The sequence below is a fragment of the Cinclus cinclus genome, chromosome 3 (genome assembly GCF_963662255.1).
Source record: "Cinclus cinclus chromosome 3, bCinCin1.1, whole genome shotgun sequence".
Taxonomy (NCBI): domain Eukaryota; kingdom Metazoa; phylum Chordata; class Aves; order Passeriformes; family Cinclidae; genus Cinclus; species Cinclus cinclus.
Window position 1 is genome coordinate 79,256,928 of NC_085048.1, and position 26,209 is coordinate 79,283,136.

Consider the following 26,209-nt stretch of genomic DNA (forward strand, 5'->3'; position numbering starts at 1 on the left):
CTGAAAGGCAGTATTTAATCCTTGTTCTTAAACTTGTACCCTTGTAATTTGGATAAATATAACCACATTACTGAGCATCCTGTCTCTTTAAACAATCCTGTGCTTGAAAATAATCATTACACCACTGCAGCATCTTCTTTGTTTCACCTTTACATCCCTGATACATGACGACAGTACGAACTTTATTTTAACACTGGGCTTTCTTCATCTCAGTATTTGCTTACTTTTGGTACAGCTTACTGAAAATGCCAGACCATGAGGACCAAGAAGTGCTTGTAGAGGATGCTACTGTACGCTCTTTACAATGATTTGAAAAAAAAAATGTTATCAAGTATGCAACACCTTCCATTTTAACTTTTTGAGGTGGAATCACAGATACTCAAATGCAACATAAAGGAAAAAGAGGAGGCCAACTGGATACACCAAAGCAACAGCCACACCACAGTGCTGGGGCAGCACAAAGCAGCAGAGTGCTCGTGGGTCTCACCCATAATTAGATATTGACTAATTGATGTAGAAGAAAGGTTGTGCTGCCCAGGACACACCGGGGTGCCTGAACCCCACCTCCAGCTCCCTGTAATTCAAAAACTGCTTTTGGGGTCTTCTCCCAGCTTTCCCAGAGCAGACAGTCTGACTCAGTGGGGAAGGCAGCAGGGCTGGAGCCCTTCCTTGCACCCAGCGCTGTGTTCCAGGCTTCCCAATCCTCTGGGGAGGGGTACTGCCAAGGCCAGGTACCCCCATGGGTGCATCAGGACCCGGTGTCCAGGCACCTGTAGCTGTACAGCAGCCGACCTGGTGCCTGAGTCTGGGGAGCTCTACCTCAGAGCTGCTGTGCTGCTGCAGCTGTGACTCCACTGGTTCCCAAACCAGCCTTAACAATTAGACTTGGCAATCATTAACTTAGCTGGTAAGAACATTAGCTTTCTAATACAGCTTGTCCATCAGGTTTTCAGCAGTCTTAACTGCATGAAACCTGACCACATCTGGTACACCAAGCAGCCTAATTTTTCCAGCTCAGCTGATCATTTTCCATTTGCATACACTTTGTATACAATTTCAGCTGCAGTATCTTCCCTCTTCGATGCACTTTCCTTCCTGCTTCCTTCTCTATTTGCACAACATCTCACTGCTTTCTTCCTGTGCTTTGACTTTGCAAACCCCTCATCTCAAACGCTCTCCCATTCTTTGCTGGTGCTACAGGCACAGAGCTCTCTTCAGTTTTGTCATCCTGCTCCTTTTCTTGCTGCTGGTTCCACTTTCTCTCATCTCCTTAATTGCCTCACACTCATTTTACCTTGTTGATTGCCCACTCTTTTCTGGCTCTTTAGAATTTCAATAAATGCATCTATTAATACTCTTATTGTTTACAAGCCATCAACTGCTCCATCATTCCCCTCCTCAGCTGGACAGGGAAGAGAAAATATAATGGAAGCTCGTAGGTCAAGATAAGGACAGGGAGAGATCACTCACCAGTCACTGTCATGGGCAAAACAGACTTGATTCAGTAAAAAGGAATTTAATTTCTTAAAAATTTTATCAGAGTGAGACAATGAGAAATAAAAGCTAAATATTTTAAAACACCTTGCCCCCACCCCTCCCATCTATCTGGGTTCAACTTCACTCCTGATTTTCTCTACCTTCTCCCCTTTCTGCAGCACAGAGGGATGGGGAATGGGGGTTGCAGCCAGCTAATCACACATTGTCTGTGCTGCTCCTCCCTCCTCACGGGAAGGACATTTCACTGCTCCCCAGCTCCAGTGTGAATTCCCTCTCAGAGAAGACAGTCCTCCACATACTTCTCCAATGTGAATCCTTCCCATGGGCTGCAGTGCTTCATGAACTGGTCTGGTGTGGATCCCTTTCCAAGGGGTGCAGTCCCTCAGGAGCACACTGCTTCAGCATGGGTTCCCCACAGGATCGCAAGTCCTGCCAGCAAACCTGCTCCAGTGTGGGCTCTTCTCTCCATGGCATCCACAGGTCCTGCCAGGAGCATAAACCAGTGGGGTTTAGGGGGTTTCCCACAGGGTCACAGCCTGCTTTTGGGCATCCACTTGCTCTGGCGTGGACCACGGGCTGCAGGGGAATCTCTGCTCCAGTGACAGAAGTTATCTCCTCCCCCTCCTTCTGCACTGACCTTGGTGTCTGCAGAGTTGTTCCCCTCACATATTCCCACTCCTCTGTCTTGCTGGAATTGCACCTTGTTTTACTTTCTTAAATCTGTTATTCCACAGGAGCTACCACCATTGCTATGAACTTGACCTCAGCAGGCATCAGGTCTGTCTTGGAGCTACTAGGCATTGGCTCTGTCAGACACAGGGGAAGCTTCTGGCAGCTTCCCACAGAACCCACCCCTGAGGCTCCTCCACTGCCAAAACCTGGCCACACAAACCCAGTACAAACATGCACCTCAATTCTCTTTGCTTTGTAATATCAGTAAAAGGCTGAACTCCTCCTCCCCGATCAGGCCCCTGCCCCCATATTCAGTCAGCACTGCTTTTGTGGAAGCCTCAAGATGACCTCTTCTTAGGCAGCTCCAGCTCTCCCCCACATCTCCCATCACCTGTCAGGCACTTGCCACAAGTCAGCTCTCCCTGAGAGGTTATTCTCTCCATGCTTTGAAGCTCTACCCTCCCCTTTCCCTTCCCTTGCTCGACCACCACATCTTTTGGAGAATCCTCTTTATCTCGCTCTCCAGACTCTAGAATGGGTGGTACAAAATTGTGTTCTTGTCTTCTTTCTCTTCTACTCCTTCCCTCCTTGTAATCCCTACCACACACATTAATTCACTTGCCAAGTAACTTAAAAATCCAGTGCTCTATTCAGATGAATCTCTAAAAGATCAACCCAACCAAAAGTAAAAGCGAACAGCATATATGTCTCTACCTACAGTGCCATCTAGGCTCTCATTCCAGCTAATCCTATAGGAGGTATCTAAAACCAGCCGGGACAGGCACTCAGGAAAAACCTGTTTCCTTTCCCCACCTAAAAAGGGAGTCCAGCTGAATGGATTGATGACTGTACCACAGACACCTAAAACTGGGCAAGATGAGTCATAGACCCTTTTTTCCAAAACATCCTTGGCCAGCTCCCTGATGCTCGGATAAGCCTTGCTGTCATTCGAAGCTCAAGCTTGGCTAAACCAGCCCACTTCATCCCATGGCCCCCTCACCTGCTGTTTAGGCCAATGTTCACCCATGCCTATGACAGAGAGGACAGCTTTGGTCCAGACTGCTCCTTGTGTCCTTATTCAGATCACACCCAAACCTAGCAAGCATTGTTCTACAAATAATTCCTGACATAAAGCCCTTCTGTTGCCATGCATGGAGCTAAGGCTCTCATCCATGCTGAATTGCCACTTTGAATTGTGCTTACTACTAAAGCACTTGTCCTTCTCTCAATAAATGCAGCCCAGTCCTGCACATAATCACTCAAAATGTCTTTGCAAAGGATATGCTGGTCCTCTGGTGCTGCCATGCCTACCTTTGCATTTCTCTCTTGGCTCCCTACTCTCTGCCACATCAGATGAGAGCTGCTTGTCCTCACTTTCAAGCCTTTCCATAGTCCACCCCAGATCTGTCTCTCTCACGCACAGACTCTCATGTGTGACAGAATCAGCTCTGCCATCAACCATGAGATGGTGGCCAGGGCCAGGCTTACTTCTTCGCAGGCAAATACTGTCTGACCAACACCCTGTGACTTGTGCACAGCATCCTCCTAAGGTAAGGGGCTGGGCTGGCCTGTGCAATCTTCTTGCTTGGCATGGCTGGTTCCTTCTCCATGACCTGTGCTCCTGTATGATACAAATGAATATTTGTAATATTGATCTAAATGTTACTTGTAATAACATAATTAAACAATAATTAAACAACAATAATTAAATATTTGTAATATTTGATCTAAAATAGCAACAGCAGCGACCAAGTCACAAAAAAGATTTGTGTAACAATATAAAGAATGACAACTCAACATTAAGAGACATAGCTGTAATTCAGAGATAATGTATGGTGGGAGAAATGAAATGTCTTTATCACCCCTTTGATGATGCTGCCACTTCTTAGAAGCATTGCAAATGTCATAGAATCATAGAATGGTGTGGGTTGGAAGGGACTTTCAAGATCATATAGTTCCAAACCCCCTGCCATGGGCAGGGAAGCCTTCCACTAAACTATTTGTTTATTAATACCTGAAAATAGTTTTTTTAAAGTCAAAGAACGTTTTTACCACATTACAATAAATAACGGAATAGCATTAGACTTGCACTTTTGACTTGATATTTACTTTTTCTCCTTTCAGTGACTAACAGTGTAACATTAATTTTATATTAATTTCTTGGCTTTTTATGTATATTTTCTTATTGAAAATAAAAGGAAATCTGCAGCTAAATAGCCTACCCCTTTAAATCCTTTTATATTGGGGACCTAATGACTGGCTTTCCAGTACCAGCAGGGAATCTACAAGAAAGATGGACAGGGGCTTCTTACAAGAGCATGTAGTGACAGGAGAAGGGGTAATGGATTCAAACTAAAAAGAGTGTAGGTTTAGAATAGATAGTAGAAGGAAGTGTTTTACTGTGAGGGTGATGAAACACGTTGCCCAGAGAAGCTGTGGATGCTCCAGTCCTGGAAGTGTTCAAGGCCAGGCTGAAAAGGGCTTTGAGCAACCTGGCCCAGTGGAAGGTGTCCCTGCCCTTGGCCGGGGGACGGAATGGAATTCGATGATCTTTAAGCAGAGCCGTCCCCAGGAGCTTCAGGGCGAGGGTCAGGAACAGGTTCTGCGGGGCGCCGCTCCTGCCGGCCCAGGAACTACAACTCCCGGCGTGCCCCACGAGAGACAGCAGCCGTCGGGGCGGAAGTAGAAGCGGCTGCCGCGAGGCATGCTGGGATCCGTGGTCCGAAGGCCGCCGCCGCCAGCGTCCTGGGCCGTGTCCCGCGCATTTGAAAATTCCCGCGGAGGCTCGCTGCGGTTCTCGCGAGAACTCCGCCCGCCCCCCCCATCCCATCCCGCCCCCCGCGCGGCGGGTGAGCGAACGAGGTGGGTGCGCGAGCGCGCGGGGCCGAGCCGGGTCGGGCCGTGCCGTTGTCGCCGCCGCGGGAGGGAGATGCCACCGGCACCGGCACGTACCGGGAGCGCGGGCTGGGCTGGGCTGGGGCCAGCAGCGCGGACAGGAGGAGGCGGCGGGGGTGGCGGCAACGGCGACCCCCGCCCGCCCGTCTGCCTTCGTTCCTCCCTTTCTTCCTTCTCCCCCGTACCCGCGGGTGCCGGGCGCTCCCGAGCCGTGTAGGCCGGCACCGCCGCTGGCGCAGCGCGGGCCCGCGGGGGCCTCGAGCGGGCCTCGTTGCCCGTCCCTTATGTAAGTGACCCCCGGCTTGCGGCGCCGTGTTCGCCACACGTGCCCCGGCCCCCGGCGGCGGGGGAGGCCCGGGCGGCGCGGCCTGGGCAGCGCACATGGGAGGCTCCACAGCCGGGAGGCTCCGTCGGGCTGGGGGGCGTGGGAGATGCGGCGGCTGCCGCCAGGAGCTTTCCCTCCAGCCCGGCCACCCGCGCACGCCCTCTGTTCTTGCCCCTTCGGTCGTGCTTTTGGAGGGTTTTTCTTTACTTTTTTTCTAATTCCCCCTCCCCCGCCGGGCTTCGGGGTTGTATTCCATGAGGAGGCGGGAAATGCGCTCCAGCGGCGATTGCTGGACGAGGGATGGGTGCAGTGGGGAGGCCGCAGCTTTGGAGGAATCCAGTGCGATTTGTGGCGGTCTCTGGGTCTTTGCACGAAGCAGAACACCGCGAAGCAAAGTTGCTGCTGGCTTAAACAAAAATGCTAGGTGTCTTCCTTAATAAACTGAGTCCTGGTCTGGAGCTTCTGCCAAAGAATGGCTGGTGTCAGTCTTTCAGGTCTAATGATTGCTTCCTGATCATGTCTGGGGAAATTGGAGGAAATTGAGGAGCTTGATTGTGTCGGGATGGCTGCACACCGTTTGAGGTGTGGGGCTGAGTGTGGCCGTCCAGGTGCCTTTGCAGTGCCCGTTGGTTGTGTCAGCCTTGTCAGGTTGGCAGCTGTCCTATGTGTTTGGGCACACAGCTCTGGATCCTGGGGAGAACAGCTCCTCATTCACGTGCTGCCTCAGCTCTCCTTCCTGCATCGATTTGCCTGGGATTGGCTTTTTCAAGTGTGATCAAGCTTCTGTTAATTTTACGTCTTCTGCCTGGTATGGTGTCGGATACAGTTTTAGAGAAGCAGTGGTGACAGGCCTTTCCTGGTGTGCTGCTGGTTTATTGGTGTGGTGGAGAGAGTAGAATCCTTACACTGGCAAGAGAGAGTCACCAAACACCAGGCCCTGTTGCATGGGTTGCAGGTGTTTCTGCAGTTGATCTTGTCAAGTTACTGGTTGTAGAAGCCTGCTGGAGAATTAAATGTTCCAAGTCCATCTGGATACAGCCTTGGGCAGCCTGCTCTAGGTGATTGCTTGAGCAGGGTGTTTGGAAGAGATGACTGCCAGTGATTCTAGCAGGTCTTTATCTTCAGTGTGATTCTGGAATTTGTGCTGGAAAGGGCCAGCAGTGGGATGGCATACCAGTGTGGTATGCTGGAAATGTCTTCCAAAATGCAGTAGTAGAACAAAGGAGCAAATACAGAGATGAGAGATGGCTGCAAGGTCTCTCTTGATGTCAGTGAAGTCAACATGTCCTGTGAAATCTTGTCTTCAGCTGTCACTGACCATATTTTTAGCTTTTTCTTCAGTGAGCCTGTAACGTTTTTTTTGCCTTTTAAACTGATTTTTTATGTAATGCCATCAGTCAAAACTGACATCTCAGAATTCTGTCTTGGCTGTATGTAATTCTGCTTAAACACGCAGTGTCTCTTCTTCTCTCTTTTCCCTCCGTTGCTCTCCCCCCCAAGCTTTTGAATCTAAAAAGTTTATAACGTTAATGTCTTTGGAAATAGTTCATGGTGTTTGAAAGTTGCAAGTTCCTAGGGTGAAGAAGAACGGTCATTTGAGCAACTTGCACACAGACTGCATTGCTATAGGATACAGCTGGGAGGTGGAATTGTGGTTTACTCCTGAAAATGGAGTAATCATGTGACATTTTACCCTAATTTGATTTCTAACAGGCAGAAATAAGGATGTGATTGTAGTTATTGTTTCAAAGAGAGCAGAAATGCAGTTGCTGTTAGATATATCTCTTACAGGAGAGGCTTCTTGCCTTTAGATCTAAGTATTTCCCCTGTGTTTTGACTTCCTAGTAGTTCTTGGTATAACTTAGCAAAATGATGCAAGGAAAATATCCTTATAGAGAGGTCACTATATATTGTTCATAATTTTGTCCATAATTTGTTATAAGGTTTATCAACCTTGTTCTGTGCTTGATTTCTTCAAATAAAAATAGGTGTTTAAAATGGTCATCACCTTAGTGGAGGAAACTTGAGCATTCTGATGTATTTTCATTTACTACAAAAATGGTTTGGGTCTTGGAGTTCTACTGACCAGATGGTTCTTACTGCTGTTTGTGGACTGATAAGCACATTTTTTTTTAATATTGTGGGCAGGACTACACTGTTAACATACGAGCTTTCCATCAGGGAAGAATTCTTTTTAAGATGATGGGGAATTTGGGATGGTGAGCAGTTTTTTAAAATCAAATCTCCCCAGAAGAGGATGTTTAAGTTTGATTTCCAGTTTGGCCATAGGAGGCTCTGTGCTCTTGGCACAGTAGTTAGGCAGTGTCTCAGGCAGGGTTGCTCAGGCTGACTCATGGAGAGCATGCAGCTGAGAGGTTTCCTTGCATGCTCTTACCTGCCCTACTGCAAGATATTTGTTCACTCTTTTCTTAAAACTATCTTGCTATTATTGTGGTATATGGTATTAATAATCATATACTTACCACACAGACATCTCCATGCTTATTTACAAAAAAGATACAGCTTTTAATGCACTACAATAATTCGAATTTTGCACTCTTTTCTAAAATTCCTTAATATATGTTGTCAGAGTCAGTGCTTTGTCAGGCTGGAGAAATGGGCTGACAGGAATCTTGTGTGGTTTAACAAGGGGAAGTGCCAAGTCCTGCACTGAGGAGGAACCACCCCAGGCACCAGTGTATGCGGGGGCCTGCCCCGCTGGAAAGCAGCTTGACAGAAAAGTTGGCATGAGCCATCACTGTGCCCCTGCAGCAAAGAAGGCTGATAGTATTCTGCCTGGGCTGCACGAGGAAGAACCTTTGCTAGCAGGTGAAGGGAGGTGATCCTTCCTCTAGTACAGCCACTGGAATGCTGTGTCAGGTCCAGGCTCACCAGACTCTCAAGATGAGAGATGAAGGTACTGGAGAGAGTGCAGCGACGTGCCACAAAGATGGTTAGAGGAGATTGGAGCTAGTCTTCCCTGAGAAAAGGCTGGGAGACTGAGACTGTTCACCCTGGAGAAGAGAAGGTTCAGGGGTTCTCATCAATGCACATAAATACCTGAAGGGAGGGTGGAAAGCAGATGGAGCCAGGAACATTCCAGTGGTGACCAATGACCGGAACACAAGCGTGCACAGGAACATTTCAAAGATGCTATTCATCAACCAGATGTGTCTGAATTAGTATTTGGTGTTATGTGTTACTCCTAAAATGTATCCACTAAATTGCAATTAAACTAAGCAAGAATGCTGGTCAAATTGTGGGGCCTTTTACTCTGGATCCTCTGGATGCAGTGCAGAAGTCACTTGAAACTGATGGTAGGTACAAAACGAAAAGCTCAGCAAAACTACTGCAAATAAGTTGTCCCACTTGGAACCTGATCTGTTCTTGTCGTAGATGCTGGCAGAGTGGTCAGGCTGGCAGGCTGCAGTACTAACTTTGCCATCAGCACCAATTTTGTCAAAATGTTGACTTGTGCTTAGTGCGGGACCCTGACTTAACCCTTCCTGTGCTTTACATACTCATTGTCCTGCTGGCAGCAGATTCAGGAATACAACTCAGTACTAGTGACCTAGTGTGTGATATCTTGAGATTTCATGAAGAAAGCTGTAGTGTTTGACCAAGACAATTGAATTTGTCTTGTCTGTCAGAGGCCTTTTCTATAGGACAGATGACTTGCAAAACATAGATATTTATAGTAGTTTGTATTTCCATGCATATGGATTATCTCGTATTTAGCCACATGTTTAATCCTGTAAATCAGTCCAGCTCTTCAATTTTTTTCACAAAAAAAAAATCTGTCTTGACGTACTGAAATGTGAACTCTTGTGGAGCACCTGTATGAGCATGAAGGTGTCTTGAGAGTTAAGAAGTTCTTTTCTCTAACACTGCAGAGATGAGATAAAAGCCAATAGGAAGGAAGGGGCTTGAATAAAAAACATAAGGATTTCAGCAGAAAAAAGCCCTGTATTTTAAAGTGCTGTGTTACATTGTCCTTTTAAGTGCATGGAAAAATACTTCTAATTGATGAGCTATGAAAGTCAGTATTGCTTGAAAGTATTAACAATATGTTTTTTGGAAGAATTTGAGGATGAATTTGGTCAAGAGCTTTGTATACTTGAATGTCACAAATAAGCATGCAAAGAATAAATGAGACATGGCTGGCCTGTGACATCTACTAGAAGACAATTGACAATAAATAATAATGTGTTAAATCAAGGGAAAGGGCAGAGAGTTATACCTCCTACTGAGAAGCTTTTAAAAATATTATTATTTTGGAGATCGCATCTTGCTGACCTATATGAGTAAGCTTGAACTTGGTGTGTTGTTCTATTCCCTGTTATTTATCTTGTCCATCCCTCTGTGTTACTTTTTGTTAGTGATCATGTAGGTATCAGAAAAGCTCAAGATTCTCCTTTTGCTCTGCTGTGAGATGAAGAACTGTCCCAGGTGCCATTTCTTTTAAGCAAAAAAGAGCTACGAATGATGTATGGGAGATTTGTCACCGCCTACTGATGAAGCTTGGGTCAGTCTCAAAGATATTTATGGCTGACATGGGACTATTTTTGCCCTTTTTTTCTTATTTGCAGTGAAGAATGCGAGACCTAACGGCTCAGGTAACGAGCAGTCTGCTGCAGTTTCCAGAGGTGACTGTTGAGGCACTTGGGGAAGATGAGATCACCCTAGACTCTGTGTTGTGTGGGAAGTTTTCTGGAGGTGAGCATTTTCCTTTAAATTTGGATTTGGTATAAAGTTGTTACTGCCTGAAGCACAGGGTCATAGCATCAGGTTGGTTCTGTTCAATAAATACGTCAGATTCTGATGTGCTAACAGGGTATTTTGACAGTCAGAATTTGTAAGCATTGACAGTGCAACAGCCTGCTCCAGTCCTGGGCCATTTAAATAATATAGCTGACCGTGCTCCCTTCAGTTTTGAATGAACTAGAATGCAGCTTTCAAGGAAGAAATAGCGTTGTTTTGGGATGTATTTCTTTGTACCAGCTCAAGCTCTATGTCCATTATAAGATCCCATACAGAAATAGTTACAGAGACACAAGCTGCTCCTTTTTCTTCTCTAGTCTAAATAAGAAATGGAAGGAGGACAGCTCTGTTAAGCACTGCCCACATATTTCTAAGGTATTTACCAGGATGCAGATGAGGACCCAGGGAGAGTTGCTGACTTTCTAGGTGATCTGAAGGTAGAGCTGGGTGCCTGTCTTGATGTGTGGGCTTCTGTTAAGACCAGGTAGAATCTTATCTACCTGACAGTAAGTGCAGTGATGGAGCTAATCCTTCCTTTGAGCTCCAAGTTCCTCGGTAAAGGAACAAGTGTTAAATTGTTCAGTGAAAGAACACTTGTTAAATTCTTTCTGGGATCCACAGGTGTAAAAGCTGAAATTTATGCATGCAGTGCCCATTTTAAGATAATTTCCTGTCCAAATCTCTGCCGAGAGTAGTCACGTGTCAAGCAAAATTCTTAGCCTGAAATGATTAGGTTTCGATGGGCTGTGTTTGAAGCATGCTCTGAGACTTGTATTCCTGCTCGTATTCAGGAGTTTTCCAGCCAAAGCAAGCCAAGTCTGGTGTGCAGATTAGAGCTCAGTCTACTGAAATCTTTATCCCAAACAAGCAGTCAGCATTCTTGAGTGCAGGAATGACAAGTAGAAACGCAAAAGAACGGGGTTATTAATTTGAAGAGGTATTGGTTGAGGATGGCAGTGGGTGATTTAAACTAACGGTCCAGATGTGGGTAGGTTGGCCTTCCTGCGTCCCTTTGGTGCATTGGAGGGAAAGGCCCGGTGCCAGTTGCTGCTGTTTCAGTTCTTGTGCTGGGGACTTGTTCAGTGCTGTTTCTTTCCCCTTGCAGGCAGAAGTGGCCTGGCGTGGCTGGCGTGTGGCCCCCAGCTGGAGGTGGTGAACTCGGTGACAGGAGAGCGGCTCTCTGCGTATCGCTTCAGCGGAGTGAACGAGCAGCCTCCCACTGTTCGTGTGGTGAAGGAGTTCTCTTGGCAGAAGAGGACTGGGCTCCTGGTTGGGTTGGAGGAAGCAGAGGGGAGTGTTCTCTGTCTGTACGATCTTGGGATCTCAAGAGTGGTTAAAGCAGTTGTTCTTCCAGGAAGGGTATGTATCTTCTTGGGATAACCTTTTCACCGCTTCTTGTGGTGTTTGCTGCTGCATATTCCTGTTTCAAGAAAAGCTCTCATGCATCTCTTTGTACAACTTATCCTTTTTATATTGCATTAACATATTGCCAGTTCAGCTTATCCAGTCAAGAGAGTCTTGATGTAAATCTTGTAGTTAAGATAATGCTAGCAGTAGCGTTATATTTTGATTTTTTTGATAATAAAAAAGATATTGTGGACCACATAGTGATGTAATTATCCACTTTAAACTAAAAATGGCATTGAAAACCTTTTATTGTCTTAAGAGCAAAAAAGAAACCCCCCCTTAAGATGTCTCGAATATACCTTTTCTAAAGGCTAATTTCTGTCAGAAATACTGTCCTTAAAGTATCTCAGACTCCCATCCTTGGGCTGTTAATGATTTTGACACGTTTTCATCCATCTCAGACTAGGAAGCAGGTGACTTGGGAACACAACAGATTTTTATGTTAACTTAGGACTGGTAAAAACATTTTAGTGAGTTTTCTGTCAGATTGTTGGCAGATTTGCTTTCAGTGTGCAGTCCTTGAATCTCTGCTTATTGAATATAGTGTTTGTGTAGATGGGATACATTGGTGTAATGTAGGTATTTTTTTTTGCCTTCTATAACCCTTGAACTCAAATGGTGTAGTGTCCCTGTGTCTCATCAATGTAATGAAAAGAAGAATTACATTAAGTTCTCGGAACATCAGGATTCACTGTTTTTTTTAATCGTCTTAGAATCTGCAACAAATAAATGCTTATTTACTCTTCAGCTTTCCCTTGCATTGGTTTGACTTGCTAGAGTACAGGTGCAGGTGTTGTTAGTAGTAGTAAGCATTTGTGTTATGATCAGTTCTAAAGATAGGAGTTGAATCAGTGTTCTGGTGTGTTGTTTTGCTGTCTGCTTGAGTTGTACATGGAAAGTCAGGCTGTGTGCGAGCGTGAACATATAATCAATAAGTAAATTATGTTTCGTTAAGTGCTGTAGGTGTGTTAGGTTTTATTTCTTCTATCTAAGTAAGCTAGGAAAAGGAAAGGTTAAGAAGTAAGGATTATGTTGCCTGTTGAATCCGTGGCTGTGGAAATGTTTTGAAATAGAAGCTAGTTCCAGCAGTCAGTTGTATTAGAGAGTTGTTCTATACCACAAAAACTGGTTTCAGAGCAAAGATGAAGCCCTGCAGGAAAGAGGTGGCTGTTGTGGGATGAAGGGTAGGAATTTTGAAATAAAGCCAAAGGTGCTCTGAAAGTTTTGCTCTTAGGCCTAGAAAGCTTTTGATTACAAGTATGTTTGGTCTGTTGCTTTTGTTTTGCTTCCCATGTCTTCGGTATTGCAGTATTTAAATCAGCATAGTCAGGACACAGGTATTGCTAATTGGACTGTTAACTTTCAGGCTCTGAGTGGGAGTAAGAGTAAGCAAAAGCAAGTAGATAAAACTTGCACTTGGCTGCTGTCCATGTTTTGAATTCTTTCAGAAACTCATATTTGCATATTATGTAATGTATAGTTTTGGGGGGGGTCATCTGCATGAACGTTTCTCTGATTTCCAGATTGATTATTTTTAAAGGTAAAATGAGGATCTTTTCTTAACATCACTTTCTGCAGTTTTGTCATTACTCTTTTAATCCTTTAATGAGCACTGTGTTTTCAGGACTATTTTTTCAATGGGTATAATTTCTGTGGACAGCTAAGTTGTACAGTTTAACTTAGAGCAACTCTGCTCCAAGGTGTCAAGTTGCTAGTGCATTAATACAGGGTGTTTATTGTGACTGCTTTTTAGTGTAACTGTGGATGTTGAGTCATTCCAGGAATAAAGCAATGAGTTAAAAAAACCTAAACTTGGGACTTTAGAAATAATTTTGGCATGGTATCTTTGCACGTGTCAGGTAGTCTCTCAATGTCTTCTTGATACATGTATGAAATGCAGCAGGAGACTCCAAGTGCTTGTGAGTATGATTTGGATTCAGAATTAAAAACCATGAATTACACTGAATTGGATTAAAACAGTTTCATGTTTCAGAACTGTTGCATGGTATTTTCCCAAACTCTCCTGGTTTGTATGAAGCAGAAGGGCAGCATTCAGATTCAGTGAGCTGAGAAAAGTTTTCTTTGTTCTTTTCCAGAATGAGTTGGCAAAGCAATGGGAGAATAGAAAAATGCAGTGCATAGCATAGTGGAAAAATATGTTGTTTCAGGAGCTTCTACATGGAAAATTGAAGTAATGAGGGAACAGTTTTGGAAGACCATGCAAAATTAGTAAAGATTCATTTAGAGCCAGTTGTACAATGAAAAAAAAGCCTTGAAAAGAAGTTAGAAGCAGCACTTGAGCCTTAGCTAATTGCACAGCAAGATGAGTTCTGTGTTTCCTCATCACAGTCACCAACACTTGGAACACAAGAATCTGAGTAACCAAAATACTTCTGTTAGTCCTCTGAGCAGCAGAGAAGATTAAAAAATAAATTTGAGTAATAGGAATTCTGAAAGAGAGCTCAGTTTCCTAAATAACTGTAGATACTTGTAAGGTTGGAATTCTTGTGACCAAGGTAAAAGGTGAATTGTGTGGCAGGGGCCAGGCAGTGCAGTCATAGGCGAGTGCTTGATACAGAAGAGGAAGTGCTTGATAGAGGGGGCCTATGAGTTTGGATATTTCCCCCCAGTTCTGGGGGTAAGCAGCCTACATTGAAGGATGGACCACCTTGTGACGCTCAGTTCTTTGCTGTGTTTTCAGACAAGCCTTTGTTGTCGATGTAAAGCTGTCTGTTTTCATGGTGCTGCATTTGTAAGAGGCCAGAAGATAATAGGTCCTGTTCTTGTGCTATGCAGCTTTAGTGCAGGAGCCTTGGTGTGCTTGTGTCTCTGCTAGAGCAGTCAGTATTGTCCTGGGTGTGCTGTGGGTGCTGGAGGGTTTGTCTTCACCTGGGCCTGAGGTCGTGGGGAGGGCTTGGCTTGTCAGGGAGCAGGGAGAGCTCCTGCCTCAGGCTGAGCAAGGTCTTGTTTGGTCTCTTGCTGTTGGATTAGCCTGCCTTTTGTAGTTTTCCTTACCATGTGTAACAGTGCCGGTGTGCATTGAAAATTTGTGTTGGATACTGTCAGTCAAAGCGAGGACCAGGGTAGATTTTAGTAAGCCAGCATCTCCCTCAAGCCCTTTCTAGGAATGTTTCATTCCATGGAAATCTTATCCTGTATTTCCTTTTGCATTTGTGACGTGCTAATGCTGGCTTCCCATCTGAGAGCTGCTCTTGGGCCTGTCCAAGAGCTCTGGTATTAACCTGCTGCTCCCTGCAGGTGACTGCCATCGAACCCATCAGCAATGACGGCGGAGCCAGCGTGAGCACCCGGCACCTGCATCAGAGTCTGCGATGGCTCTTTGGAGTGACAGCAGTGGCCACAGATGTTGGCCACGTCCTTCTGGTTGACCTTTGTTTGGATGATTTATCTTGCAGTCAGAATGAAGTAGAAGCATCAGGTAAGCTGCAGTTTTAAAACTTGAATTTAGAAGTACGGAAATGTGTTTCTTTCCAAAACCCAGCCTGTAGCCCAGTGAAGACCCCAGCGTGCTGATGGACCACTGACATTTCTGACATTGCTGACTGCTGATTGCAGATGGCAGTTTGACACTGTATGGTCCTGAGCTGATCAAAAAACCGGGAGTGGCCGAGTACTCCTCCTGATGTTCAGAAGGCTTCTTAAACTGCTCACATCCCTTTTTCCCTGTGATTCTTACCAGTGGGATGTAGGAATTTTTCCATTTGGGTCAGTGCGGCTGCGGGATAGGAGGTTGTGTCAGAGGTGCCATAATCCTTGGGAGTGATCTCCCGTTTCCATTAAGGACTTGGGGCAAGCTTTAGGCTTGTGTTTTAAAATAAATCTGGCTTATCAACAATCCTGTGTTTGGGCGAATGAATATTGCAATTTGTGTTTTCAGGTTGTACACACTGTTGTGGGTGTTTGTAAGAGTGGCTTCGGGAGCTCATGTCCCTTCAAGTAGCTTCATCATGAGGCCTAATACAGAGATTGGACTACAATGGTTACATTTGTACCCAGTTTTGAAATAGGAGTGAGAATGGGTGTCCCACTGGAGAGTCCTTTTGCTCTCTGGGTGCAGAAACAGAAATAGCAAAAAAGGTGTTGCAGAAATGGGTGTTTTGCCTGGCACAGTAGAATTAGATTATACACGTTGTGTAATCACATCAGTTTAAAATGGAACTGAAGTGGCATAATACATTAATTTCTTGCCTGCTTTTTTGTGTGTAGATTTAGAAGTCGTCACTAGAATTCCTGCTGAAGTTCCACAAAGAAGAGAAGCTGTGACCAGAGAAGGGAGGCATCTCTGTTTTCAATTACGAAGTCCTTCAGGAACAGCAGTATCAACCCTGTGCTACATAAGCAGAAGCAACCAGCTCGTTGTGGGTTTTTCTGATGGCTACTTGTCACTATGGAATATGAAAACTTTGAAGAGGGAGTAAGTAGTCACTTCAACTTGTTTGCACTTGGACATGCAGGGGTCTCAATTTTTTGCTTCAGGACGTCATGCAGTAGGGGTGTGATGCAACTGTTTTTTATAAGTCAGTTCTTTCTGTCCATTAGTGTTTTGTGAACCCAGGCCATGTGTCTGTTTCCGTGAAAAAATTCGGAACCCGTTACTGCAATTATGGAATCCACTGTAAAGCTTCACGATGTGAATAATGTGATTTTGGTGATTATATTCTTTAAAGTGTCTGCGATGGATCTGGTGAGACGTGATAATTCTATAGCTGCTCTGTGCCTGAAAGCATATCTTTTCCTACATTTCAGCCTTGATGGAAACTGGTGGTTGACTCATTCCCAGACAAGTATGCATATGTGCATTAAAGTATTTTTGCAAGACCGGGTGATCAGAATAAGGGATGCATAAATTTATAAGCAACAGAGAAATTTAGAGGTGATTTGAAATCTGCCACTTGAAATATATGACCACATTCATATAGGTGTTTATTAAGGAAATCTGCCATGCCTCACTAGAAACTGCATGTGTTATGGATGCATTTTGGTTGTGTAAATAGACAGTGGGTGCATAGTTAGATGTCAAGAAAAGATTGTGAAGGTGCAACCAAAGTTCAGAAGTTGGGAAGACAAATAGTTTAGTAGTGGCTTGTCAGTCATCAGTTGTATTAGATGGAACTATGGCCATCTGTACTTGGAGGATAAGCATGCAAGCTGCTTTTTTCCCAGAAGGTGCTTCTACCGTTTTACAAATAGCCAGAGCCAGCAGGCTCTCCTTTTTTCTGTATTTTTCTTTTAAACCTGTAGGCACCACTCCCAGCTTGAAGGAGGAAGGATTCCTATCTATGCAGTTACTTTTCAAGAGCCTGAGAATGATCCCCGCAATTGTTGCTACTTGTGGGCTGTTCAGTCTACCCAGCAAAGGTGAATAAAATCTTGCTGTCTTTCGGGGGTTTTTTTTGTGGTTTTTTTTTTAAGTATTCACATTTGGTTTATATCTGTGTATTCATTTTGTTTATTTAACTGTACAGGAGATGAGAAGTGTTAAGCTCTTAAGCTTACAGTGCAATTTTTTCAGGATTTTACACTTGCAAAGAGGGATTGACTCTTTCCTACCTTGTGAAAGATGGGAAAAGAAACCGTGGCTTTATTTTTGTGCTTGCAGTCTCAGATGCTTTCCCTTGTTTCTTGATGACTGCTTCAAGGTTTGTTTGGTATTCCCACCATAATATTCCATGCCATTTTAAGTGGTTTAGGCTGCAGATGCAGAACAGCAAACATCATCAGCAAGCTACTTAATCAGCCCAGCTGTTCATAGAGTGGCAGTCTTCTTAAGTTTGACTTAAAAGCTGTTTTCATGGAGAATGCTTTACTGTTGTGAGCTATTCCTAGAAATTCAGCTTTTTTTTCCACCATACTGCATATTAAAGCTCTCCAATGGTACAGTTAGCATTTGCCCCTGAAGCTGTTCGTGTTAAAAATTCCTCCTTCTGTTTTAGTGGCTAAATGTGACCAGTTAACCGTGTTTTGGGAAGCAGTGTTTTTCTTTTCAGGAAGAGCATACTTGTAAGTAAGTTTTGGCCTAGATGTACTAAAATGTTAATGAGGATTGTAAAGCAGCAATGTAATCAAATGTCCTCATTTATACCTTTTTCAGTGAAGGTGATGTTGTGAGTTTACATCTGTTGCAGTTAGCATTTGGTGACAGGAAACGGCTGGCATCAGGACAAGTCATGTACGAGGTAAGACAGGCCTGTGTGTGAGAAGATGAAAATAGTAATGTTGTCTAAGTAAGCATCAGTTAAGTTGACCAGATTAATATATACCAAGAAAGATTAGTGAGGCTTAAGAAAAATGTCTTTTGATCATGTCTTTTTTAGACATTGTTTTGACCATATTTTTCAAAATAAGTCATAGAATCATAAAATGGTTTTGGTTGGAAGATCTTAAATATCATTTAATTCAAATCTCCTGCTATGGGTATGGATGGCACCCACTTGATCAGTTTGCTCAGGGCCTGATCCACCTTGGCCTTGAATACTTCCAGGGATGCGACATCTATAGCATCTCTGGGCAGCCTGACCTTCAGATCTTTACCACTGTCACAGTATTTTTTTTTTCCTAACATCTAATCTAAATCTCTCCCGTTTTAGTTGAAAACACCTTCTCCTTTGTCCTAGCTGCCGTTGTAAAGTGTCAGCCTCTCTCTTCTTTATGAGCTCCCTTTACATGCTGAAAGACTGCACTGAGGTCTCTTGGGATGAAGTTGGACTTCTGGGCTGTGAGTGCGTGTTGGTCCTTGAGCACCAGAACCCCCATGTCCTTCTTGGCAGGGCTGCTCTCTGTCGTTTCTCCCAGTCTGTGGTCTTGTCTGGGATTGCCCCATTCCAGACATACCGCCTTGCACTTGGACTTGCTGACCTTCGTGTTGTGAGATTCCCATGGGCCCACCTCTCAGGCTTCTCCACATCATTCTCAGTGACATCCCAGCCTTTTGTTTTGTCATCTGCACCTTTCAGCCTTATGTCATCTGGAAATTTGCTTAAGGTGCACTTGATGTCACTTGTTTGTGTAATTGATGAAGATACTGAAGAACACAGGTTTCTGAGGGACACGGCTCAACATCAGCCTATGCCTGGAGATAGAGCTTCCTTCCCACAGCTCTCTGGCTTGGTCCTTCCAACCAATTCCTTATCCACTGAGTAGTCCACTTTTCGTTTCTGCCTGTCTTCAATTTAGAGATGGTGATGTCATCAGAGATTGTGTCAAAGACTGTGTAGAAGTCTAGGTAGATGACATTGGTCAGTTTTCCCTTTTCAGGTGTTTCAGTCACATCATAGTAGATGACCAGATTGGTCAGACACAATCTGTCCATGCTGCAGCTGTAAAATTTTATACTTTACTGTCATGTGTTCCAGCTAGATTCATCTGCAAAGAGCCCCTATGCATCTGATTCCTGAAGAGGAAATGGCTGTTACAAATGAAATTACTCTTAATTTAAACATCTTATGAATGGCATGTACGAAGAGAAGGCTTTGAACAGCTTTGTGTTACCAAACTGTAGATTTGAGGAAGCTTCTGTCTGTCTCCCTTTCTTAAAATATTGTCATATCTCTTTATACATTTCTGATTTCTGGTTTATAATCTGGTTTTTCTTTTAAACTCTGTCAGCCTGACTTCCAATACACCTACATAAATACCTACAATGTTTCTTCAGCGTTCATTCTGAAATTCAGGAGCTGTAAGGATGACTTTTCTTTAAAGTTTGGGGTGGGTTGTCTCTGAAGTCTACTTTTAAAGCCCGCAGAAGATGTACATACACAGTACAGTGGTATGATTTGGTCAGAAGGGTTTCCATAAATTTTTAGAGCTGGTTCCAGAGGTGCTGTGGAATGGAGTAGAAAAAATATACAAGAGTTATTAGGTCTTCAATAATCTAACGGACAGGAGGCACCTGTATAATGTTTAATTCTGTTCAGCAGTATGCACGAAACTCCACCATGATCTTTTTGATAGGAAAGTAATCTTAAGATTAAAGAATTCTTAATTGTTTCCTCCTATTTGACACTTGCTCTTGTATGTTCTCAGTAGTACGAAATGAAATTGAGATAATCATTGGACTGTGGTTCAAAGACTTTTTTTATAGGGACTTTGTGTTTTGAATTTTTGGAATGAATTTAAATTTTGTTATTTTTTGCTTTTGTCTGTAGGAAAGGGCTTTCCTGACCTGGAAAGTATTGCTTTTGAACAGATAATGTTCAAGGGTTTGGAGAAGGTGGTGTTTCTTTAAAATACATCATCTGTCATGGTGATGAAGTAGAAATAACTTCAGGTGGTTCAATGTGTCTGAATATGCATGTCATATCTTCGTTTGCAGTTTTTAAATGACAAAAATGTACAGTGCTCTAGAGGAACAGAACACCTTCTTTGTTTAGTTCTTTTGTAGTTTGTTTTTTATTTAAAGGGCTTTCATTGCAATTCTCTCCTGCATCTTGCAGTGCTCTTAAGCACTTTGGCAGGTTGATATAGGAGAAAGTTTCTTTAATCTTCACAAGATTCGCTTTTGAATTTCAGTTTTGTTTTATCCTCTTTTAAAAGTTATTTTTAGCTACAGTCTTAGCAGTGACAAAGACAATACCTTTTACTGTGTGCTACACTGGGGGAAAAGCAATTGTCTCTGTTTCTCTCATGGCTACTACTTTTTTCCATCTGAACAATTTAATGCTAAAATGTGAGACCTTTAACTGTTTGGCAGTTATTTGTCTTGGTTGTCTTTTCTGAACAAGATGTGACAGATGTCAGTTTATACCTCAGAGGGTTGAAATGTTTCATCAGTCTGTAAAATTAATTTACTCGAAATTCCATTTGACACTCTTTTAAAAAAAACCAAAAGCACACAAAGTGACTAAAAAATGTCACTGTGTTTGTTGACCTGGAAAACCTGTGGTGTAGTTAAAGTAAGACTTGCAGTCTTCTATGGAATATACAACCAGTAGGACATTCACAGGCACGTGTTTAAATATTTGAACAGGAACTGGTCTTAGAAGGCTGTTGAAGAGAGCTGACCGTCTGTACCCTCTGAGGAGGAAAGACAGATTCTTCAGCTGGCTTGCAGATAAACCACTTAATTGTGTAGTTTCATGCTGAGACCTGATAGCATCTACTGCCAAAAAATCCCCCCAAACCAATGCTTAATCCCTCCCCAGAGGGTGCATCATGACAGGATCCGTGCTCACCAGTGGATGCTTAAGTGTCGGAATACTTCTTGTGGTCACAGATTGGTCAATATGACATGACGGCTCTCTGCCTACATGACTGAATCAGGCTTCCTGTTGATCTTGAGTGACATAACATTTAAGAGTTGTTCCCGTTTGTCAGGCCAAACTTGAGTAAACAAGGAGAAATTAATCTACTGCTGCTCCTTGTTCACTGAGTAGAAGTCACAGGAGCTTAAAACACTTGTCTGCTTCCATCGATGCTGTTCATCCCAGGAATGAGATTTGAAGCTATGAAACCTTGCATCTTTGACTTCATATCATGGTAAAAGTCAAAAATGGAACTTTGGGAATGTGTGGCACTGTGTTTTTATAAACATGTCAAACTTGAGCCTCTGTTGCCTTCAAGGCTGGTTTAAATCTGCTTAAGTAAGAAAACCAAAAGATAGGATTAAATTAGACTTTCAAAGACCTCTTTTAGATCATCTCAGCAGTATCTTGCAGATCAATAATGATTATGGAGCATATCCTTACCTGTGTTCCACACAAGGCTTGTACAGTCTCTACATTGCTATCAGAGTCTGACCAGTACAACTCCTTTGAAAACTGTCCTGTTTAACTGGTCTGGATCATCACTGCTGAGTATCTTCTGTGCACTAGAGCTCCTTAACAGATTTGCTTGCCCTAGTGTGGAAAACTTAAAATACACAGCTTTGGTTAGGAAGTTGTCTTTGGCAGGAACTATTTGGTATTACTTTCTCCTTCCCCTTTACACTGGATTTATGGGAGTGGCTCTTCATATATGAATGAAAGCTGAAATTTCTAGTCATTAAAATTAATGCTAGACAGGTTTATGGAATTTTAGTGCTTTATCTTGTGGCACTGTCTTTTGGAATGGTGAACTTCTTGTTCAGGACATCATCTGTTAAAACTAATTTTAGTGTTTAGTTATCCTACAATGAAGATGAGGTTCTTTGCTTAGGTTTCATGTTAAATTTTCAAAGAGATGGTTTTGATTTTTCTTGTCTACCCTGCATATATCTGTTGCTTCCACAGTTCTTTAATGAAATTGTGTGAATTATGCATGCTTCAGAGCATAGTTTTGTGAAGGAAGCGCTAATATTTGATATTGTGCAAAGTCTTTTTAGTCAGTATCTGTTACAATTTCACACTTAAGTCTCTTGAATGTCAGATATAGTTTTAATTTGCTATCAGAAATAAGTCCAATAAAAAACCATTGCAATATGCATGTTAGATATATACATTCTTTCTTAGTAGATCTAATGAAAATTTCCTTTTTCCCATGCCCAGGGTTTGGAATACTGTGATGAAAGGTACAGTTTAGACCTCACTGGTGGAATCTTCCCCTTGAGAGGGCAGACCAGCAATACTAAACTACTCAGCTGTCAGACCATAGAAAAATTTCGCAACCATGCTGACAGAGAAGATAATGTTAATGAAGGTTTGTTCTGATGTCCCTGCTTGGTTATTCTAAACGACATGATTTGGAAATTAAGCAATGAATGCTGTTCTGTACCCACAATTTTAAAGTCTTAAATATTAATCTAGCTGACCTTGTTGGACTTATTGAAAAGTTGTTTGCTGAAGTTCCGTGCAACATTTTTATCCCTCTGAACAACATTCTTTAAGGGAAAATGTAGATTTTATTTAATGTTTGCTGGGTTGCTAGACCAGTGTATGGGGTCATCTGTATAATGCTGGTCAGTCAGTTTGTTCTGCCAGTTGTCCTCATTGAACAGTAATAGCAATCTTTCTATTGCCTAGGAATGCTACTTGAATTTTTTTCCCCCTCTCAAAACCTCTGGCTGCATCCATTTAGCACCTGGTCACTAGTGGTGTTCCCCAGGGCTCAGTATTACAGCCAGTTCTATTGGATATCTTCTTTTGATGATCTGAATAAACAACTAGATGAGCTCTAATTGTATATTTGGTTTGTATTGGAACAGATAGTTTGAACAAGAAAAAGAGGCAGTATGACTGAAACCTATCACATGGAGTTTGCCACACTGTGTATTGTTTTTATGATTATTAATGAAGTGATGTGTTTCATGAGTGAAGTTACAGAATTAGGCCAAAATAGAAAGTGATGTTTTAAAACCAGTAGTTATCTTGTATTTTCTACAGTAAGAAACAATGTCTTGTCTTTGACAGTAATCTCTCCTGACACCAGTGTATCAATCTTCAGTTGGCAAGTGAATACCTATGGTCAGGGAAAGCCATCTACTTACTTGGGTGTGTTTGACATCAATCGCTGGTATCATGCTCAAATGCCAGACTCACTGAGGTAGGTTTTAAATTAAATGGTTTCAAAATTCCCTACAAAGGGTTAATTTGGAAATTGCTGTTGATCTTATGTACTTGTTTTCTTTAAGGCCAGAAGAAGTGCTTCATGATTGCCCCTATTTTGCACTGTGGTCACTGGATCCTGTAATAAGCATGACTTCTCCAAACCTCATTTTGGATATTCTGGTACACGAGCGTAGTCTAAGTCGGGGGGTGCCTCCTTCTTATCCACCACCTGAGCAGTTTTTTAATCCAAGCACCTATAATTTTGGTAGGTATTTCACTGCTTTTCATTTGAATTGTGACAAGCTTCAGTGGAGGTCAAATGCCACTTAGTGGTTCTCTTTCTTGTTCGTTGTTTGTGGCACAAAAGCCAGAAGAAAAAAAGCCCCACAAATCTTCTGAAACCTGGTGACCTTGTCCTAACCAGGTACTTCCTCTTGTGATACATATCTGACAGGCTGGTGAGTTTTGGGTTTGGGGGCTTCTGTAAGATAGCCTGGGAAGGGGTGGTGATCATAAAATGAAATGCCTTTGTGGTGAGGCCCTGGGTACAGCACCTGGGTACCTCTCCAGATGAAGTTTCTGCAGACAGAGAGTAACTACTTTTTATGGAAAGTTTGTAAGCGTTGTGATGAAGGAAAGGGGTGCTGGAGGTTTGTCTTTGCAGACAGCACAATTTTAAAAGCATAAACTGGTGATAAGCTTAACAAGGTCTGTCAAACGTTCTTGTTTCTGCAGATGTGACGTGCTTGCTCAGCTCAGGAGTTGTTCACATGACTTGCACCGGCTTCCAGAAGGAGGTGACTTCTCTTACTGTGTTGAGACTGTCAAGAGATGAACCTTTGCTAACTTTTCCCTTGCAGTGCTTTGAGTGTCAGAGACTACTTAATGCTCATCCACATGCATAACTGCAGTGATCTCGTGTCAGTTCCATGCAAATGGTGCTGTTTTAGGGAGGCATGCGCAGGGATTGAATGGCTGGAAAGGAATGCTGTTGTAGGAGGGAAGAGTGTGGTGGAAGTTGGGGAAAGTGTTTAGTTCTTTGTATGGTGTGGAGTTAGGGTTTTGGCCCCTGATGAACTTGAGAAAGGAGGACAGCCTGGAGAAAGGGCAAAGAGTTTGAACTGCTCAAGAAGAAATGCATGTTTCTTCTCTCAACCTTGGCCAAGTTATAACTTCTGAGCCATGGCACAGCTTGTGACAAATCCTTTCAAATTAAGTTACAGCTCACTAAATATACCCATATAAATCATCTTTTGCAGAAACGAGCATGAAGTCTTTCAAAGAGTGGTTTGTAGTTGTATTAGTTTTAACTTCGACAGGATATAATTTGTGTCAGTGTCTGGGGAAAAGCAAGGCCTGTGTATTGACAGAGAGGCTGGAAAATACTGTCTTTCCTTCAGCATGGCAAGGATTTTTTCTTCTATAGGATAGTTTTTCAGAAACTGGAACTCTTAGTGTGCTGATGTCTTTAGGACTCTACATAGCAGTGCATACCCAAATTGCTAACCTGAAGCCTGCTGCTACTAATGCAGCTTTCTGACAGTCTGAGTGATCCAGAACCTTAGTGATTGAATGCTGTCTTAACCCGTGTCTTTTGATGGATGTTTCAGACCCTGAAGTTTTTGAAGAAATCTGGTCCTTTAATCAGTGAAGCCATTCGTGACAGCTACACTCGGTGTCTTGTAGCTGGCTTGCTGTCTCCAAGACTGGTTGATGTCCAGCCATCCAGTCTGAGTCAGGTGAGCGTATGTTAGGGAATCCTGGGGGAAATTCATCCATCTTGTCTGAAGGCTGTAGAGGCTACAAGACCATGTTTTTTGATTGCTAGCTGCAGTGCAGTAGGTGGCAGGGTGAAGGTTCCTCTCTCAGATGTGCACTATTTCAAACACCAGCTTGCTGCACTAGACATTATTTGCTTGCAAGGATGTGCTAACCAGTTACAGTTGTCCACTCTGCCTGACAATTTCATTGCCACTTCCTCTCATTTTCCCTTCATCAGTAGGGTTTTCTGCACCCTCTCAAAACTGATCTTTACTCTGTAGCCTTTGCCTTGAGCTGTGGTAGCTAGATTTCCTCCTGTTAGACTGCCCTCTTGCTGCAAAACCTGCATCACCTGTATCTCTCAACACTGCTGCATTCTGTCTGTCACCACAGTGGCTTCACAGCCCTCTCATGCATTTTCCATTTTCGGTGCAGCAAACTTTGTCTCTCATCTGAAGAGTTCCATGAAAGGAGGAGTGTTTGTGATGAGCAGCCCATCTTTGTCCAGGCAGGGTCAAAGCTGAAGGGCTGGATGGTGATCATGGAGTGGTGCAGCAAGTACCAGGAAGGGGAGAGCAGTCTTCCCCCTGCCTTCATCTTCCTGTCTGTGGGATTCTTCACCGGACTGTGGCAATGTGTCAGGAAGAATAACACTTCTGCATAGTGTGGTAGCTAAAACAAATTTGGCAAGCAGACCCAGCCCACGGAATGCTTATTTTGCAAGCCTGATGTAGGCTCTTAGATTCTGATTAGATTTTCTGATGTCAGTTCTTGTTGGGAAGTAACTTGGGAAAGCAAGAAATTTTATTATGACCTTTGCTGGATCGTGACTATATCGTTCAGACACTGCATTAAGCAGGGATTGCTATTGAATACTAGAAAGAAAAATTTCACAATTAGGGTCGAGTATCTTGGAACTTCGTTTGGTACCCTAAGTAGTATTTGGCATGTTTCCTTGTCTGAAATGCATTTTCTGAAAATAATGGAAATACCCTATATGTCTTCTAATATGTAGAAATTGCTCTCAAATGTCAGGATTTTGCATAGAATGCAAACTTCATAAATTTGTTTGTAAAATAAAAAAGTAGAGTGAAGAAAAAAAGACATTTTATGCAGGATCATTTCACCTGAAAGAAATGTCTGAAGGCCATCTGGAATAAGCTACTATATTATTTCCCATGTGTGTGCATGCCTGTGTGTTAATCCTTCTCAAGGATTGCTGTGGCTTTAGAATACGGTATTTGAGCAGGCTGAAATTTCAGCCCGTTAGAACTGAAATGTTTCACTTCTTTATGGTACTTTAACGGATTGTAACTGAATGTTTTGGCTGTCACAGCTACTTCATGCCTTGCCAGTCTCGGGAGCTGCTTGGCCTCAGCTTCACTGTTCCCATGCAAACACAGTCGTGTTT

The 26,209-nt window shown here is 43.2% G+C and overlaps 1 protein-coding gene across 2 annotated transcripts in view; it reads left to right on the forward strand.

Annotated features, from left to right (window-relative positions):
* The first annotated feature begins 4,992 nt into the window (after window positions 1-4,992).
* Window positions 4,993-26,209, forward strand: part of LOC134042639 (protein ELYS-like) — a 40,099-nt gene continuing 18,882 nt past the window's right edge. The window contains exons 1-12 of one of the 2 annotated variants that reach the window (XM_062490282.1): window positions 4,993-5,031; window positions 9,979-10,105; window positions 11,256-11,509; window positions 14,816-14,996; window positions 15,785-15,992; window positions 16,820-16,936; window positions 17,670-17,754; window positions 22,039-22,189; window positions 22,900-23,032; window positions 23,121-23,302; window positions 23,773-23,834; window positions 24,648-24,776. In XM_062490282.1, coding sequence (XP_062346266.1) covers window positions 9,985-10,105; window positions 11,256-11,509; window positions 14,816-14,996; window positions 15,785-15,992; window positions 16,820-16,936; window positions 17,670-17,754; window positions 22,039-22,189; window positions 22,900-23,032; window positions 23,121-23,302; window positions 23,773-23,834; window positions 24,648-24,776 — 1,623 coding nt within the window. In that variant the 5' untranslated portion in view covers window positions 4,993-5,031; window positions 9,979-9,984. Of the gene's footprint in view, window positions 5,032-5,951; window positions 5,984-9,978; window positions 10,106-11,255; window positions 11,510-14,815; window positions 14,997-15,784; window positions 15,993-16,819; window positions 16,937-17,669; window positions 17,755-22,038; window positions 22,190-22,899; window positions 23,033-23,120; window positions 23,303-23,772; window positions 23,835-24,647; window positions 24,777-26,209 lie in introns of those variants that run through there. The other variant, XM_062490283.1, reaches the window with a different exon arrangement.